Source organism: Diabrotica virgifera, chromosome 2 (genome assembly GCF_917563875.1).
Source record: "Diabrotica virgifera virgifera chromosome 2, PGI_DIABVI_V3a".
NCBI classification, from domain to species: domain Eukaryota; kingdom Metazoa; phylum Arthropoda; class Insecta; order Coleoptera; family Chrysomelidae; genus Diabrotica; species Diabrotica virgifera.
In genome coordinates this window covers 94,673,619-94,691,604 of record NC_065444.1, presented here as the reverse complement: position 1 = coordinate 94,691,604, position 17,986 = coordinate 94,673,619, and the positions used below count along the sequence as shown (strand labels likewise).

The 17,986-nt window shown below is 31.7% G+C and overlaps 2 protein-coding genes across 5 annotated transcripts in view; both read left to right on the top strand.

Moving 5' to 3' along the window:
• Positions 1-17,986, top strand: part of LOC126880132 (ABC transporter G family member 23-like) — a 384,411-nt gene that overhangs the window by 68,984 nt on the left and 297,441 nt on the right. The window lies entirely within an intron of this gene.
• LOC114330390 (ABC transporter G family member 23-like) overlaps positions 1-17,986 on the top strand; it is a 132,768-nt gene that overhangs the window by 68,887 nt on the left and 45,895 nt on the right. The window contains exons 10-11 of the mRNA XM_050643870.1: positions 3,371-3,548; positions 14,673-14,850. Coding sequence (XP_050499827.1) covers positions 3,371-3,548; positions 14,673-14,850 — 356 coding nt within the window. The remainder of the gene's footprint in view (positions 1-3,370; positions 3,549-14,672; positions 14,851-17,986) is intronic.

Here is a 17,986-nt window from a genome sequence, read left to right as displayed (position 1 = left end):
AAATATTATTGTGACCCTAGGTAACAAATTTCATAACAAAATTCGTACTTTTAATTTTTATATTATTTCTAGTCAATTTCGAAATATCGAAAATTTATCCTGTTCGTGGAGTCGCAGTAGGCTACGATTAAAATTTAAATTTCAGTTGAGTATCTAAAAAATGTGAATGTTTAACCTATATGACTGTGCACAACTTCAAATCTGTATTTATTTTGATAGCCGAAATACAGAGCTGTCTTCATCTTAAATGCGACACACTGTTTATGCAACTTTATTTTAATGGCTCCTCAAACGTTTAATTATTGTGAACTCATTAGGGAGAAATAGTTATTTTCCTAACAAGTGCAGAAAGTCATTCTTTTCCGCACGCGACTGCAGTTTGCCGAACGACGCGAAGTGGGAGTTCGGCAAGCAGTAGAGTGCGGAAAAGAGACTTTCACTGTAAAACGTACTGTACTCACTGTAAAATGTTATGTCAAGTCAACCATCATAGACGAAATTTAAAGGAGACAACTGATCTTTTATGGTCATGTAGAAAAAATGGACGATAACAGGCTGCCAAAACAAATTTTAAAATATACGCCAAGGGAAAGGAGGAAGAGAGGAAGGCCGAAACAATCCTGACTAGGCGGCATTCAGGAGTCAATGTCGGATAAGAACCTTCACCCTGCGAATGCAACAACCGACGAACCTGGAAACCGAAAGGCGGAGAACGACATGAAAAACCGGAATAATAATAAAAATGTTATGTCCACTCTATTCTTCTTTATTGGATTGTTCTTCTCCTTCTTGCAGTACCATCTTCTATCGGAGGTTGGCTACCATCACAGCAATCTTAACTTTGTCGGCTGCAGCTCTGAATAATTGTATTGAGCTGCACCCGTACCACTCTCTTAAATTTCGCAACCAGGAAATCCTCTTACGTCCCACGTTTCCCTTTCATAAGATTTTTCTTTGGATTATGAGCTTTAGTGGGGAGTACTTTTCCCGTGTCATTACGTGGCCTAGATATTCCACTTTTCTCGTTTGTATGGTTTTTATGACTTCGCATTCCTTCCCCATCTTCAGCAAACCATTGGATTGTTATTGCTGACTTAATGAAAAATCTGGAAACTTTTGAGATGTAGCTTTTTAGGAGAATTTTGAAAATACCTTGGACCGATCATATTACGAACGAAATGGTGTTACACAAAATGGGGAAGGACTAGAGAACTTTTGACCTTCAATAAAAGGAGAAAGACAGCAAGAAGAAGGTGAGCATACTTAGAAATGATAAGTATGTTGTTGTTGCAGCAGCTGATTATGAAGGGTAAAATCGAAGGAAAAGGGGTCCTGGTAGACGACAAATGCCGTGGCCGAAAAAATATTCGTGTCACACAGACAATGTGTTTTAAACACAGACAATTTTAAGAAAAGCAGAAGATACAGACTCATTATTTATATGAACACTACGAACACTAATATCTACTGTTGATTTCAACAAAATCCCATAAAAGAGATTACGAGCGTAGGCGCAAAATTTCGGACCAATGCTTTTTAAATGCATTCGTTTTTTAATCCCTTTTTTTTTTAAATTGCTTGTGGGATTTCTCAACGTCCCGGATAAAGTAAGGAAAAGGGCCGGATGCGGCCCGCGGGCCTGCGTTTGCCCACCCCTGGTTTACAGCCATTTAAAGTAAGCACTGTTAAATGTTGGTTACATTCAAACTAAGCGAGATATTGTGCAAAAAAAAAAATGATTTTTTCCTTCTACAATACCTTTTATTTTATTGTTATTTTTAAGAAAGTTTGACTGGTTTAAAATGGACATTTAAAAAAATAAGATTAAATTGTAAAGAGCATTTTTAGATTTTCTTAAAAATCTGCATTTTTCTCCATGTAACTCGAAAATGATAATGGGAACGAAACTATTATTATTGTACTTCAATACAAAAGTGTAGGGTTTAAAAAAAATGTTTTTTTCATTACTTACTTATTTTACTTTACTCCCCTTGGTTCCGTTTGGAACATAGGGCCTCTACAGTCCCCCTTCATTCATCTCTGTTTTTGGCTAGAGTTTTCACTTCTTTCCATGTTAACTTGTCTTCTAGCTCTTTGGTAATATTTCTTTTCCAGGGTGTCATTGGTGTGCCTTGTTTTCTTTTTCCCGTTGGTTGGTAATCCAGGGCTTGTTTGATTAGGTATCATTTTTATTTTTCCTTAATGTGTGTCAATAAACTTTCATTTGCGTTTATTTGTCGTTTTAGTTATCGGCTCTTGATTAGTTTTTCTCCAATGTTCCTTGTTACTTGTCATATTGGCCAATATATCTTCAATATTAGTCTGGGGCGTCTATTTACAAACAATGTTTAAACCTTTTGTATAATCTTTTTCCCTAATTTCCAAGTTTCTGCTGCATATTAAAAGCAAAATGCTATTTACATTTGTATTGACTATCCTGATTATGGTTTTGATTGTTAATTTATTGGACTCCCTTTTCTTCAGCATATAGAATGCATTCTGGGCTTAAGTTATCCTTCTATTAATTTTTTTTCTATTCCACCGCTAGCGTCAATTATTATTGTACTTCAATACAAAAATGTAGGATTTTTCAAAAAAATATATTTTTTCATTACTGTAGCAAAAACTGTCAGAGATTTCACTGCTTTAAATTAGGGTAGATTTTGAATAGATGTATTATAGGTCTGGATCCCGCGTATGATAAAAAAGTTGATTAAAAGCAAGCTGAAAATTTGTTAATAGTTTAAGGGTGTCTAGTCGGAAAAACTTTGATATATGGGAACACTGGAACAGGGGCAGTTTTAATTGTGGAACATGTTAAAAATTTGGAACGGTCAGACCACGAAAACGGCACATTTATTTTGTCCGACAGAACAGACTTAAACTCTCCGAACAGAGATTAAACGTTCATGCAAAAATCAGACTACTATTTATCACCAAATGGGCGTTTTAATGAGTGGAACATATAGAATATGTCAAATGACAGGAATTATGACAGGTGATAAATAGCAGTCTGATTTTTGCATGAGAGTTTAATCTCTGTTCGGAGAGTTTAAGTCGGTTCTGTCGGACAAAATAAATGTGCCGTTTTAGTGGTCTGACCGTTCCAAATTTTTAACCTGTTCCACAATTAAAACTGCCCCTGTTCCAGTGTTCCCATATATCAAAGTTTATTCGACTAGACACCCTTAAACTATTAACAAAATTTCAGCTTGCTATTAATCAACTTTTTTTTCATACGCAGGCTCCAGACCTATTATTAAAATTCTCTTATTTCGTTCCTTAAACTTTTAAATTTTTTCTTAGATGATAACTTTACATGAATAATTAACGTGATAATTAACGTAATAATTAACTTTGTGATTTACAGATTCAGTTTAATAGTTTAGAGGAAGCCAAGGACGCTGTAGTTCATGGAAAAATTATTGGTGCTATGTATATGGATTCCAATTTTACATATTATTTAAATGAGAGAATAGAAAATGGAAGGTTTGCTGATAGTGAAACAATTTCGTTAAGCGAGATAAAGGTGTGGATGGATATGTCTAGTAAGTATTAAGAATTCAAAAATACTAGAACCAAGAACATACATAGTTAACTAGAGAATAAGAGCTAGAGCCGAAAAATCATCGTCATAAGTAATATGGAGTATCCCTTTCAGGCTGACACCTCAGTGCATATAGGAAGTAGCAATAAGGGATGAAAGGGGAAAGTTAGTGTAGTCTTTAATAGGCCAATCAAGTTAGGTTTTTACTAGACCTAACGGAAAAGACGTGGTTTGACGGTTGAAATGTGTAGTATGATATATTACAAAAAGACTACCATCTTGGGATTCATCAATTTTTTAGTGGAACATTTTTTAAATAAACAATCAAAACGTCAAACTTAGTTTTTTGCTCATAACTTAAAAACTTGTTTATTTAGAAATTTGACCTCCACAAGTAACTTTTTCAGAAAAAAAAGATACATCGAATGGGATACGCTAAATAAAAATCGGTTAATAAACAAAAAAGTTATTGCAAAACGGATGACAAAATCACTGTTTTTGAATATTGTTAATAACAATTTTATTGTTTATTAAAATATGTTTTAATATACCTAAAATTGAGAGCATTATGGTGTTTGAATGGTGTGCAAAACCATGATGTTCAGATCTGTTAAATAGTTTTCGCAAAATTGAATTTGTTTATAAAATTTTTTGAAAAACGAGCTAATTTCTGAGGCTGGTCCAGTTAATATGGCTGAATGTATCTCAATAATCCGGGGCTCATTTCCTTCGTTAAGATGTATACTAACATCCTATGAAAAAAAAGTAAAAAAAATTACATATACGTACACAAAATTATTTGTTAATAAATAGCAGTTTTAAGCGTATTAACAATTACAATAATTTCGTAGAAATTACATCAAATTAAATGGCAATAAAAATACGGAAAGCTGGTTAAAATACACAACTTTTAAAAATAATTTTTAGGTCCTACGACCCTTGGGGTCTGAGATGGCCCCTTTTTTGAAAAAATCACTGTTACGTTAATTAACAACACTTAGAGCTGAAATTAACCAATCTTTTATAAGAAAAGTCAAAGTTTTTAACAAAGTTTTTAGCAAGAAAAAATGTTAAAAATTGTTTAAACAGGAGTGTTATAAACAGAGAGTATTTTGCGTTCCGACTAAAATAAAAATAGCGGGCGTAGTCGACTGACTGAATAGTGGGCGCGGTTGGCGACCGGCAGCAACTCGTAAAATTACGTTATACCGACCACAAAAATCAACTTTCAGGTGAATGACAAATTTTCGTCATTCCTTATGTTTTCGAGGTCTCTGAATCCGAATATGGAGTTTATTTTTTTCTAGAATTAGTAGAACATATTCAAAAATCAAATTTTAGGCAAAAATGCGAAAAATCAATTTTGATGATTTTTTAATTTTGACTCACTGTATTTTTGGTCGCTGTAAATATTTCCTTTTGAAAATTTTCCTGTGTTATCTTTGAAGCATTTAGATAACAAAGAGATTTGTCCAAAATGATTAAACCCATTAAAAGAGATGTTGTTAATTTTTAAAAATTTTGTCGTCATATTTCTTTAGTTTCATGTTTACTTAAAAAAGTTGAGTGACAAACTTTTTAGTTTATAATTTTAACTAACACAGAAATAAAATATAAGTCATGAAGAAGTTTTCCAAAAAAAAATTAATTTAAAATATGCAATAGGAAAAATGTTATGTGACTTTATAGACGAGCGGCACACCCCAAAAAAGCTTATTTCTGGAGATACTGATACTAATTTTGGTCATACTTTATATTTTTGATGGTGCTGAAAACGAAAATTAGGGTTGTTTTGAATTTTACGTGGGGGAACATTATCAAAATCGCAACTTTACCCTAAAAATAAAAAAAAATCACGTTTTTTGCCTTTAACTTGCTACAACTCTGTTCCATTGTAATATTTTTTTCTGAAATTTTTATAGTATAAATTTCTTACCTTTCTGAAAACAACGGGACCTGCTTCAATATTTCTGTCTTGCTATAAAGAAAGTTATAAATTGTTTGAAGTAAAAGGTGCAGATTCGTGAATTGCAAAGTTTAATCGCAAAAGTTGAGTGACAAAATTTGAAATTTAGCTGTTTAATTAATTTTATGTTAAAATCTAGAGTACAGAGAACAAAATGTTTTATAGAAAAAAAGTGGTGTAACTTTTAATTTTAAGAAAAACGTGATTTCATTTTTTTATTTTTAGGGTAAAATTGCGATTTTGACAATGTTTCCCCATCTAAAATTCAAAATAAAACTCATTTTCGTTTTCAGCACCATCAAAAACATAAAGTAAGACCAAAATTAGCCATTCACCACACCGTGGTTGATATCTCGAGAAATAGCGTTTTTTTTTTGGGGAGTACCACTCGTCTATAAGGTCGCGTAACTTTTTTTCTGTTGCAGATTTTGACTTGAAATTTTCCAGAAAACTTCTTCAGGACCTATGTTTTAATGCTGCGTTGATTAAAATTATAAACTACACAGTTTGTCACCCAATTTTATAAGTAATCATGAAACTAATGAAAAAATTGTTTAAACAATTTTCCGGCCGCGGTAGCTCTTGGTACCCTCCGGATTTGTTACAAAGAACTTTTTTTGAGTAAGTTTGTGCAAAAAATACGAATCGGAATAATTTACCTAACGGGGTCGACGATACAGCTTGGACTACACACGGATTCAAAATAGAGAAGAAAAAATGGCCTATACCTACCAATCGGGCTCTACTGTACCAAGTTTACTATTTTTTTATCTATGGTACCACATTAAAATAATAACATTTATCTTATTTTCATTGCAAAATTATCCAAAACAAAGCAGCTAATGGGATGTATAAATTTTTTTTAAGTGGCCTTTTTATTGTTATTTTTTAAATTTATTTATTTAAAATATTTATAATTTTACTAAATAAATGTGCAACATAATAATATTTATAAAATTCAAGTTTCTACCAAAATATATAAATATAATATTAAGCTTCAAATCAAGTATACTGTCAATGTTAAAAATTGGCTGCAACGGTCTAGCGCTAGTGAATGGTAGTCCGCGAATTTATTCTCATTCGGCTGCGACAATTATTTTTTTTTACTTTAGTCGCAACGCAAACTACTCTTTGTTTAGAACACTACTGTTTAAACAATTTTTAACACTTTTTCTTGCTAAAAACTTTGTTAAAAACTTTGACTTTTCTTATAAAAAACTGGTTAATTTCAGATCTAAGTGTTGTTAATTAACGTAACAGTGATTTTTTCAAAAAAAGGGGCTATCTCAGACCCCAAGAGTCGTAGGACCGAAAATTTTTTTTAGAAGTTGTGTATTTTAACCAACTTTCCGTATTTTTTATTGCCATTTAATTTTACCTAATTTCTACGATATTATTGTAATTATTTAAAAACTGCTATTTAGTAACAAATAATTTTGTGTACATACATGTATTTTTTTTACTTTTTTTTTCATAGGCTATTAGTATATATCTTAACGAAGGAAATGAGCCTCGGATTATTGAGATACATTCAACCATATTAACTGGACCAGCCTCAGAAATTAGCCCGTTTTTCAAAAAATTTTATAAACAAATTTAATTTTGCGAAAACTATTTAACAGATCTGGACCATTTTTTGCACACCATTCAAACACCATAATGCCCTCAAGTTTAGGTATATTTAAACATATTTTAATAAACAACAAAATTGTTATGAACAATATTCAAAAACAATGATTTTGTGGTCCGTTTTGAAATAACTTTTTTGTTTATTAACCGATTTTCATTTAGCGTAACTCATTCGATGTATCTTTTTGTTCTTAAAAAGTTACGTGTGGACGTCAAATCTCTAAATAAACAAGTTTTTAAGTTATGAGCACAAAACTAAGTTTGACGTTTTGATTTGTTTATTTAAAAATTGTTCCGCTAAAAAATTGATGAATCCCAAGATGGTAGCCTTTTTGTAATATCTCATACTACAAATTTCAACTTAAACCTCGTCTTTTCAATTATGTCCAAAAACGGCTTATTTTTTACTAACTTGATTGATCTATAAAGGTTTTCACCTCCTATTTTGTTAAACCTCCATCGATATGCATGAAAATTGGTGACTAGTTAGAGCATACCCCAACAAATAAAAATGATTTGGTGCCAACTTGCACTTTTACCCTGGGGGTGGATACCACCCCTTTCTCGAGGGTGAAAACTATTTTATTGAAAGAAAACCCCACAAATCGATAGAGGGACAAATTATAAGTAAAATTTGTTATATCATGTTATTAAAATAAATCAATAGGTACTTTTTGAATTATTAAAGATCAAAGATTTGTCTGTTTAAGAGCACATCCGTGAAGTTACGGATGATAAAAAGAACATATTAATTAATTCTATGGTACTAAAATATTATTTTTATATTATTTCGATATTACAAATTTAGCAAAAGTGTATTCGAATATGTCAAATGTACCCATTATGGGGCAGGCCTAGTTTCTGGACATATTCAGTTTATATTGATAAAAAAAATCCAACTAAATATCGAAATAATATAAAAATAATATTTTACTAATAACATACAAATAATTAATTATGTTCTTTTTATCATCCGTTACTTCACGCATATGCTCTTAAATAGACAAATCTTTGATCTTTAATAACTCAAAAAGTATTGATTTATTTTAATAACATGATATTATAACAAACTTTACTTAAAATTTGTCCCTCTATCGATTTGTGGGTTATTTTTAATAAAATTGTTTTCACCTGCGGGAAGGGTAGTATTCAACACTAGGGTAAAAGTGCAAGTTGGTACCAAATCAGTTTTATTTCTTGAGGTATGCTCTAACTAGTCACCAATTTTCATGCAAATCGATTGAGGTTTAATAAAATAGGAGCTGAAAACCTTTAATGGCTGCACTAACTTTCCCCTTTCATCCCTTATTGCTACTTCCTGTATCCACTGAGGTGTCAGCCTGAAAGGTGTCATAATTGTCAATATAGAATAGAATAGAATAGAATAGAATAGAATAAAATAGAATAGAATAGAATAGAATAGAATAGAATAGAATAGAATAGAATAGAATAGAATAGAATAGAATAGAATAGAATAGAATAGAATAGAATAGAATAGAATAGAATAGAATAGAATAGAATAGAATAGAATAGAATAGAATAGAATATAATAGAATAGAAGAGAATAGAATAGAATAGAATAGAATAGAATAGAATAGAATAGAATAGAATAGAATAGAATAGAATAGAATAGAATAGAATAGAATATAATAGAATAGAATAGAATAGAATAGAATAGAATAGAAAAGAATAGAAATATGCTTTATTGTCATGAAAAATTGTACAATTTTATCGACAAAGCTTACAAAAAGTCAAGAAAACAAAACAATAACAATTCAATGTACTAAAATTACATAAATCGTCAGTATAAATAAAACAAATAATAATAATGAAGTTAAAAAGTTAATTAATTGCAAAATTTAAAAATTTAAATAAATTGCAAATTGCATAATCTTCGTAGTAATTAAGTTTAAAAGTTAAGCTGCTGCATATGACACCCAAATATAGATGAAAAATAATAATAATAATACTACTTGTGCAAAGGGTACTGTAATTTCTTAGTTATTGATTAAGAAATTCTTCTACTGCATAATATGGTTTTTCGGATAGGTAAGCTTTTGTCAGTTTACGGAATTTGGGGAAAGATGCTGCAGATTTAAGTTGTAGAGGGAGATGATTGTAAAGTTTTGTTGCGGAATATAATATAGATTTCTTTACTAACTCAGATGACGGGGTCGGTAAATAGACGTCAAAGGTAGAATTTCTCGTGAAGTAGTCATGATTAGGTCTTGGTGGAAAGACATGTAGATGTTTACGAATTAAGCAGACAGTTTCTTAAATATATAAAGATGGAAGGGTTAAAATTCTGTGATCTTTGAAGTAACTTCTATAATGTGTTGTTCTTCTGAGGCCAAACAGATATCTTATTGCTCTTTTTTGTAATTTGAAAATAACATCGAATTGGGCAGCTGTACCAGAACCCCAAAAAGGAAGACCATAACGAAGATGTGACTCGAAAAAAGAAAAATATGTTATTTTGGAACATGCTAAATTGAGTTCATTCGAAACAGACCTTATAGCATAGCAAGTTGAGGATAATTTCTTCCTTAACAAATTAATATGGAGGGACCATTTAAGGTTGCTGTCTAAAAAAATACCAAGAAATTTTACAGAATCAACAGTACTGATCTGGCTGTTATTAAGAGGTAAGGGTTAAAGAGCTCCTTTATAAGATAATGCTACTGTTTTATCTACGTTAGACGGAAGTAAATTAGAGTCAGACCAGGTTTTTATTGTAAGTAGATCAGAAGTTATAGTAGCATGAAGAGTTGCAATATTTAAGTTGCTCCAAGTGATACTGGTATCATCAGCAAAAAGAAAGGTCATGATTAGGTCTTGGTGGAAAGACATGTAGATGTTTACGAATTAAGCAAACAATTTCTTAAATATATAAAGATGGAAGGGTTAAAATTCTGTGATCTTTGAAGTAACTTCTATAATGTGTTGTTCTTCTGAGGCCAAACAGATATCTTATTGCTCTTTTTTGTAATTTGAAAATAACATCGAATTGGGCAGCTGTACCAGAACCCCAAAAAGGAAGACCATAACGAAGATGTGACTCGAAAAAAGAAAAATATGTTATTTTGGAACGTGCTAAATTGAGTTCATTCGAAACAGATCTTATAGCATAGCAAGTTGAGGATAATTTCTTCCTTAACAAATTAATATAGAGGGACCATTTAAGGTTGCTGTCTAAAAAAATACCAAGAAATTTTACAGAATCAACAGTACTGATCTGGCTGTTATTAAGAGGTAAGGCTACTGTTTTATCTACGTTAGACGAGAGTAAATTAGAGTCAGACCAGGTATTTATTGTAAGTAGATCAGAAGTTATAGTAGCATGAAGAGTTGCAATATTTGAGTTGCTCCAAGTGATACTGGTATCATCAGCAAAAAGAAAGATTTTTCCATCGATTTTAAACTAGTGATGTCATTAATAAATATAAGGAAAAGTAGAGGACCCAATACTGATCCTTGAGGTACCCCACATACAATTTTTTTGAGACTAGAGTCTGTATCATTTGCTCTAACCACTTGTTTCCTCTCATCCAAGTAAGATTGGAACCAATTCAAAGAAATACCTCGAATTCCGTAGAAATTTAGTTTTTTTATCAAAATGTTGTGATTTACACAATCAAAAGCTTTGGCGTAGTCACAAAAAACGGTAGCAGTGTGAAAATTGTTGTTCAGTGCTTGATAAACCTCATGTAGTACAGAAAACATGGCATCAGTGGTGCATTTATTATTTAAAAAGCCAAACTGATTTTGTGATAAAATGTTGTTTTCGACGAGAAAGACATAAGTCGAGCTTTTATAAGGCTCTCAATAATTTTGGAGAGTACCGGTAGTAGTGCCATAGGTCTATAATTGCAGGTATTAGATATTTCACCATCCTTATGAAGAGGAATAATGATGGCAGTCTTTAGGCACTCTGGAAATTTTACTTTCTCAAAAGAGTCATTAATCAATGAGATGAGGACTTCCAACACGTTTTCTGGGAGATTAGAAAAAATTTTATCGATAGACCATCAGTACTACAGGAAGATTTGCTTTTGATACTATTGATTGCTTGGATCAATTCAGATTTATCGACTGGTTTTATAAAGAATGAATTCGAGACCTTTCTTGAACTAGGAAGATAGGAAATGGGATCTTTTTGTGGCAACATAGTTGATGTAATATTTTTACCTACATTAACAAAATAATCATTTAGATTTTCAGGGTCTGGAAGGGAAAATGTTTGAGCAGTGTGGGTTTTATTTCGAAGATCGTTTATTATGGACCCAGTTTCTTATGAAACACTTTTAGAGCTCCCCAGACGGATTTGGTAGTAGACTTTTTTAGCTGATTTTATAAGTTTAAGATAGGTTGCCATGTACTTGGTGATATATTCAGTGACAGAGACGTTGGCAGTATATTTCTTGATGTAGAATAGAGAACGCATATTCTTGGAAGATATTCGGATACCTAATAATAAAACACTGAAAACGTTTGTTTTCTATACTTCCACAGAATTTATTATAACTAACTGACTACAGCTGTTTCGGCAGAGTGCCTTTCTCAAGTGATATAGTTCACAATGTGTTTGCCTTTTTAAGTCTTCAACTGAAGAGGTTGAGGAGTGGGGAGCTGTTTGTCTCGAGTTGGTCATTCAGAATTATATCTGTATTTTTCAGTTTATTAATTTCCATACATTCTATAAAAGATAGCTTAAGGCCTTTATTTTGAATATGCAGAATTTGAAACTCTTCATTGAAAGAATGATTATGATCTAGAAGGTGAAGTGCGTATGTAGAAGTGTCTGTTTTTCTATTGTTGAATGCCCTTTTGTGTTCTGCTATCCGTTTGTCAAAAGTTCTGCCAGTTTGACCGATGTACGTTTTCGGACAGTCACCACACGTTAGTTTGTACACACCACTCTGTAGTTGCTTTCTCTTTCGGCTTTTATTGTTCTTAATATATTTGCTTAAGTTGTTGTTAGTTCTGAAAGCTGGTGTTATTCCTTTCTTTTTTATGTATCTGGCTATTTTTGTTGTTATCTTGCCAGTATATGTGAGAGAGCAGAAGGTACTGGGTTCTTTCTGTGGTGGTGGATACACTAATTTCAGAGCTTTCTTATGGAGTTTTTGGTTTAAAACTTTGTTAACTGTTTGTTCGTTATAGCCGTTGTTTACTGCTATTTGTTTAATGATGTTTAGTTCTATCTCGAAGTTATTTTTTGTCATGGGAATTTCTGTCAGTCTATGTATCATGCTATGGTAGGCTGCTAATTTGTGTTGTGTAGGATGGGATGATGAATTGTGTATAGTTGTGTCAGTATGGGTAGGTTTATGATATACGGAGAACTCATGTTTGTTGTGTAGTCTGGAAATCGTTACATCTAGAAAGTTTATGGAGTTATTCTGTTCTGTTTCTATTGTAAACTCAATATTATTATGAAGTGAATTAATATATGATAGAAATTGGTCAAGTTGTCTGTTAGTTCCTGTAAAGCATACTAGTATATCATCCACGTATCTCCACCAATATAAGAACTGTTTAAATACGGGATGTTTAGAAATTGTTGTTTCAAGTTGGTTCATGAATATATCTGATAGCAATGGGCTTAGAGGGTTACCCATAATAAGTCCTGCACTCTTGTTTGTGTATATTTGATTATTGAATTCAAAATAGTCTTGATTTATGCAAATTTCAAGAAGGTGTAAAATTTTAGATGCAATGATCGGATTTGTACTATTATGGTCTAAAAGATTCTTAACTAAAACAAAAGTTTCTGTAGGAGGAACGCCAGGAAAAAGATTTTTTACGTCAAATGAAATTAGTCTGGAGTTGTTGGGCAATTGAAAATGTTTCATTAGTGTCAGTGTTTTATTAGTTGTCAGTGTTTTATTATTAGATAAAATGAACTTCCATCAAGTAACGGTCGAATCCATCAATTATATTCGGATACCTTTAGTAGTCCAGGGTTTGCGATGTTTTGGCTTAATTGGAATTAAAGGAAATGCTTTATTGAAGATACAGACAAGATTTATACCTTTTAAAGCAAAACTGCCTTTATATCTTTTAAAGGAAATTCTTTATTGAAGATACAGACAATGGTATCTAAAAAATCACTGAAATTATTATAAACGTCCATAGCAGGAAAGCCCCACTCAGAGGTTAAGCATAAATTTTGGAAATTACGAAAGTTCCGGGTAGAAAAAATCCTGCATAAACGTCGGTTTTTCGAGGAGGGTTTGCTAAAGATATTAAACTTCGTATAAACTGCTTCATGATCAGATAGTCCAGCATTAATAATTGTAGAGTGGACATCAAGGGGTGAGAAATCTGAGACAGTATAAATAATTATGGTAGACTCTATGATTGATCTTCATCAGGTGAAGTCAAGTTAGAAAAAATAAAACATGCCGATATCAGTTTACATTATTTAACTATTTCTCGCGAAAATCTCTCCGTAGGCATTTTTATACTGAAGTATTTTTAATCGGAAATAAGCCACAATTTTACCCAAAAAATGAATTTATTAACGTTTCGACGCCCAAGTCGGGTGTCGTTGTCAAAATACAAAATAATACTAAATAAACAAAAATGTTGTTGCTTAGTAAAAAATTCTTCCAATTATTTATTTAGTCTGACTCATTTATATCGGCAATTCAGACATGTATTATACATTTTAACGTAGGAGACTTTAAAATGATCTTGCCAATATTGCTGAGTTGCGTTCCTGTGACGACTTTACTAAAAGATAGTTCATTCGATTACATGAAATCAACCCCAACTCAAGAATATCCGCCACAAAAAAATCATAGCATGTGATCTGTCTTTAAAAAGACAACCAAATGCAACGATGACAGTAAAATTCTCGCGCTAGAGATTTCATAGTAAATCACGAGAGAAAACCAGAAAAGACAGATCACATGCTATGATTTTTTGTGGCGGATATTCTTGAGTTGGGGTTGATTTCATGTAATCGAATGAAATATCTTTTAGTAAAGTCGTCCCAGGAACGCAACTCATCAATATTGGCAATATCATTTTAAAGTCTTCTACTTTAAAATGTATAATACATGCCTGAATTGCCGATATAAATGAGTCAGATTAAATAAATTATTAGAAGAATTTTTTACTAAGCAACAACATTTTTGTTTATTTAGTATTATTTTGTATTTTGACAACGACATCCGACTTGGGCGTCGAAACGTTAATAAATTCATTTTCTGGTAAAATTTTGGCTTATTTCCCATTAAAAATACCTCCTTGTTTATTGGTAGTTCTTTTTACCCAGATTGCTTTAGTTTACTCCGTGGTATCGTATTAGTGAATGCTTTGAAATTCAGGGCATTCTAGCATTATTACTGCAAACTGGTTGCGTTGCTTCCTGTTGCGATTCTTTTTATTGCTAATTTTCCAAATTTATTTTACTTTTTCAAACTTGCTGCACCGTGCTGATTTTGACCAATTAGTCTGAAATATGTATCTTAGTTGCCTTTTTCATTATTATGTACATCTTAATCATGTTGCTCTTTTCAGACAGACAAATTGGAGCAGCTCTAAAATACAAATTGCTGAATCTCTACTCCAAATTTCAAAACGATCTTTTTGATGACTGTCATTATACACATGGAAATATGCCATTAAAGTTTGATTTCTTATATGGTCGAAACGATGAGCCATTTATATTATTCATGATTCCTGCATGCCTTATAACGTAAGTATATTTGTAAAAATGACATACTCTTCTTCTTAAAGTGCCTATCCATTCCGGATGTTGGCGATCATCATGGCTATCTTGACTTTGTTTACCGCAGCTCGGAACAGTTCCGTGGTAGTCGTGTTATACCACTTACGTAAATTTTGAAGCCAGGAAATGCGTCTTCTTCCCTGTCCTCTCTTACCATTTACCTTCTCTTGGAGAATCAGTTGGAGAAGGCCATAACGTTCTTGATTTCTTATTACATGTCCTAAATATTCTAATTTTTTTGTTTTGATTGTTATGAGAATTTCACACTCTTTCCCCATTCTACGCAGGACTTCCACATTGGTAATTCGGTCAACCCAGGATATACGTAAGATGCGCCTATAACACCACATTTCGAAAGCTTCGAGCCAATTCATAGATGCAACAGTTAGTGTCCATGCTTCCATTCCGTAGAGCAGAACTGAGAATATGTAGCATTTCAACAGACGATATTTTGTTTTTAATGCTATATCTCGACTGTTGAAAATGGGTCTCATTCTAACGTATGCTGCTTTCGCTTTTATTATTCGCTGTTTAATTTCTGTTGAGTGGTCCCATTGGCTATTTAAATTCGTACCCAGATATGTATATTGCTCAACTCTTTCGATATTCTGTTGGTTGATTGTCAGTTGAGCGTTTAGTATTGGTTTCTTACTAATTGTCATAAATTTGGTCTTCTTTATGTTAAGAGCTAGTCCGTATCTGTTGCTGACTTCTGTTATACGATTTGTTAATATCTGTAAATCATTGAGATTATCGGCAAAAACTATGGTGTCATCTGCATATCTAATGTTATTCAACCATTCACCATTTATTAATACTCCTTTGGCACAGCCGTCTAAAGCTTCCTTAAATACCCATTCAGAGTAAATATTGAATAGTAGTGGAGATATAATACAGCCCTGTCGTACTCCTCGTTCTATTGCAATTTCATCAGTTAACTGGTCTTCTATTTTGATTTTGGCCGTTTGATTGTAATAAATGTTTCTGATAATTCTTAGATCTTTGTTGTCAATTCCAATTTCTTGCATTAGAGTTATTAATTTGTCATGTTTTACTCTGTCAAATGCTTTCTGGTAATATATAAAGCATACGTATATATCACAATTTACATCCCTGCATTTCTGAAATAGCACTTGCACAGCAAAAAGGGCATCCCGTGTTCCCAGAGCATCACGAAATCCGAATTGTGTTCTTGTTAGTTGTTCCTCGCACTTTGTATTATATTCGTTTGTGAATGACCTTTAGAAATGTTTTAAGTAAATGGCTCATAAGCCTTATAATTCTATAGTCTTCGCACTTTCTCGCATTGGGTTTTTTTGGAAGATTTGTAAAAGTTGATTCTAGCCATTTTTGGGGAATTGTGCCTGTGTCATATATATTGTTAAATATATTTGTCAACCATTTTATGCCGTCGTAGTCCATAAGTTTTAAGAATTCGGAATGAAAATGATCAGGGCCTACTGCTTTACCATCTTTGGTACTTTTGATGGCATACGTTACTTCTTCAACCAGTGGCGGCTCGTGGCTTTAATGACAGGGTGGGCAAGGTTCTGTCTCTTCAGATAGGTATGCCATCTAATTAAAAGGCTTCAATTTCATAGAAGATTTTTGGTTTTTGTTTTTTTTATTTTTTTTATTTTTTTTGTTTTTTTTTGTAAACCTGTTTATAAATTAATTCTAGTCTATGTTGTTTCGAAGTAGCAAAATGGGTTATAACGTCATTGTAAAATTTATTATTGTTTTGGAGAGGTTTTAAAAGTATTGACATTTGAGACAAGTTTGACATTCTCTCTTGTTTTTGTTTCATGGTGTTTTGATAATACGCTTTGAGACAAGAGAGATCCCGTTCATTTGAGGCAGAATTTGCCCACATTTGAGCACAATAATTTATTAAATTCGGGAACAGTTTGTTATACCTAATGAATTGCAGTATATAAAATTAAACATATTTTGTAACTTATCCCACCTTCCGAAAATATTTAGATCAGCATATAAAACTGTTAACCCATTTTTTTATTTTATTTGATTAAAGAATGATGGATAATTTTTAATGAACTTGTCTAATAGATATTTTAAAATTCTTTGGAAATAATAATTGAGTTATCCTTCCACTCAAAAAGGTCCGGAACATTGTTTAAATAATCAAAATGTCAAAAATGAGGAAAAACTTCGATTTTTTTCTTCGTTTGTTGATTTTAACTTTTAAAGTATTCACTTCTCAGAAAAGTTACACTGACATAAAAGTTGGGTAATTAAATTTCCTACAATATAGGATTGGTTAAAAATTTTAAAAAGTGTCATCCTTGTTGCAAAACAGCAATAATTGCGAAAAAAACATAAAAATAAGTATTCGCATTTTACGTTTTTCAACCATTTATGCTACACTTACGACCTTCATATTTTAACCAGAAAACCTTTGATATAATAAAACAATACTGTAAATTTCATTAAGATCGATTCAATACATTTTGCAAAATAAATTTTGCAATCCAGCTTTTGCAAAAAAAATTATTTTTTCAAAATGTTGCAGTACTGACAATAAAGCAGATAGCAAGTTAATTTTTTTTACATATATAAGAAAGGTACAGTATTCTGCTATACGTAAAAATAAATTCAACTTGCTGTCTTCTTTATTTTCAGTTCTGCAACATTTAAAAAAAAATGAATTTTTTTGCGAAAGCTGGATTGCAAAATTTATCTTGCAAAATCTATTGAACCGATCTTAATGAAATTCATAGTGTTGTTTTATTATATGATATAGTTTTTCTGGGTAAAATTATGAAGTTCCTAAATGTAGCATAAACGGTTGAAAAACGTAAAATGCGAATACTTGTTTTTTATGATTTTTTCGCAGTTATTGCTATTTTGCAACAAGGGTGACAATTTTTAAAATTTTTAGCTAATCCTATATTGTATGAAAGTTAATTACGCAACTTTTATGTCAGTGCAACTTGTTTCGAAAATGAATACTTTCAAAGTTATAATCAAAAAATGAAGAAAAAAATATAATTTTTCCTTCATTTTTTGACATTTTGATTATTTAAACAATGTTCCGGACCTTTTTGAGTGGGATGATAACGTAAATATTATTATATGAGTTATT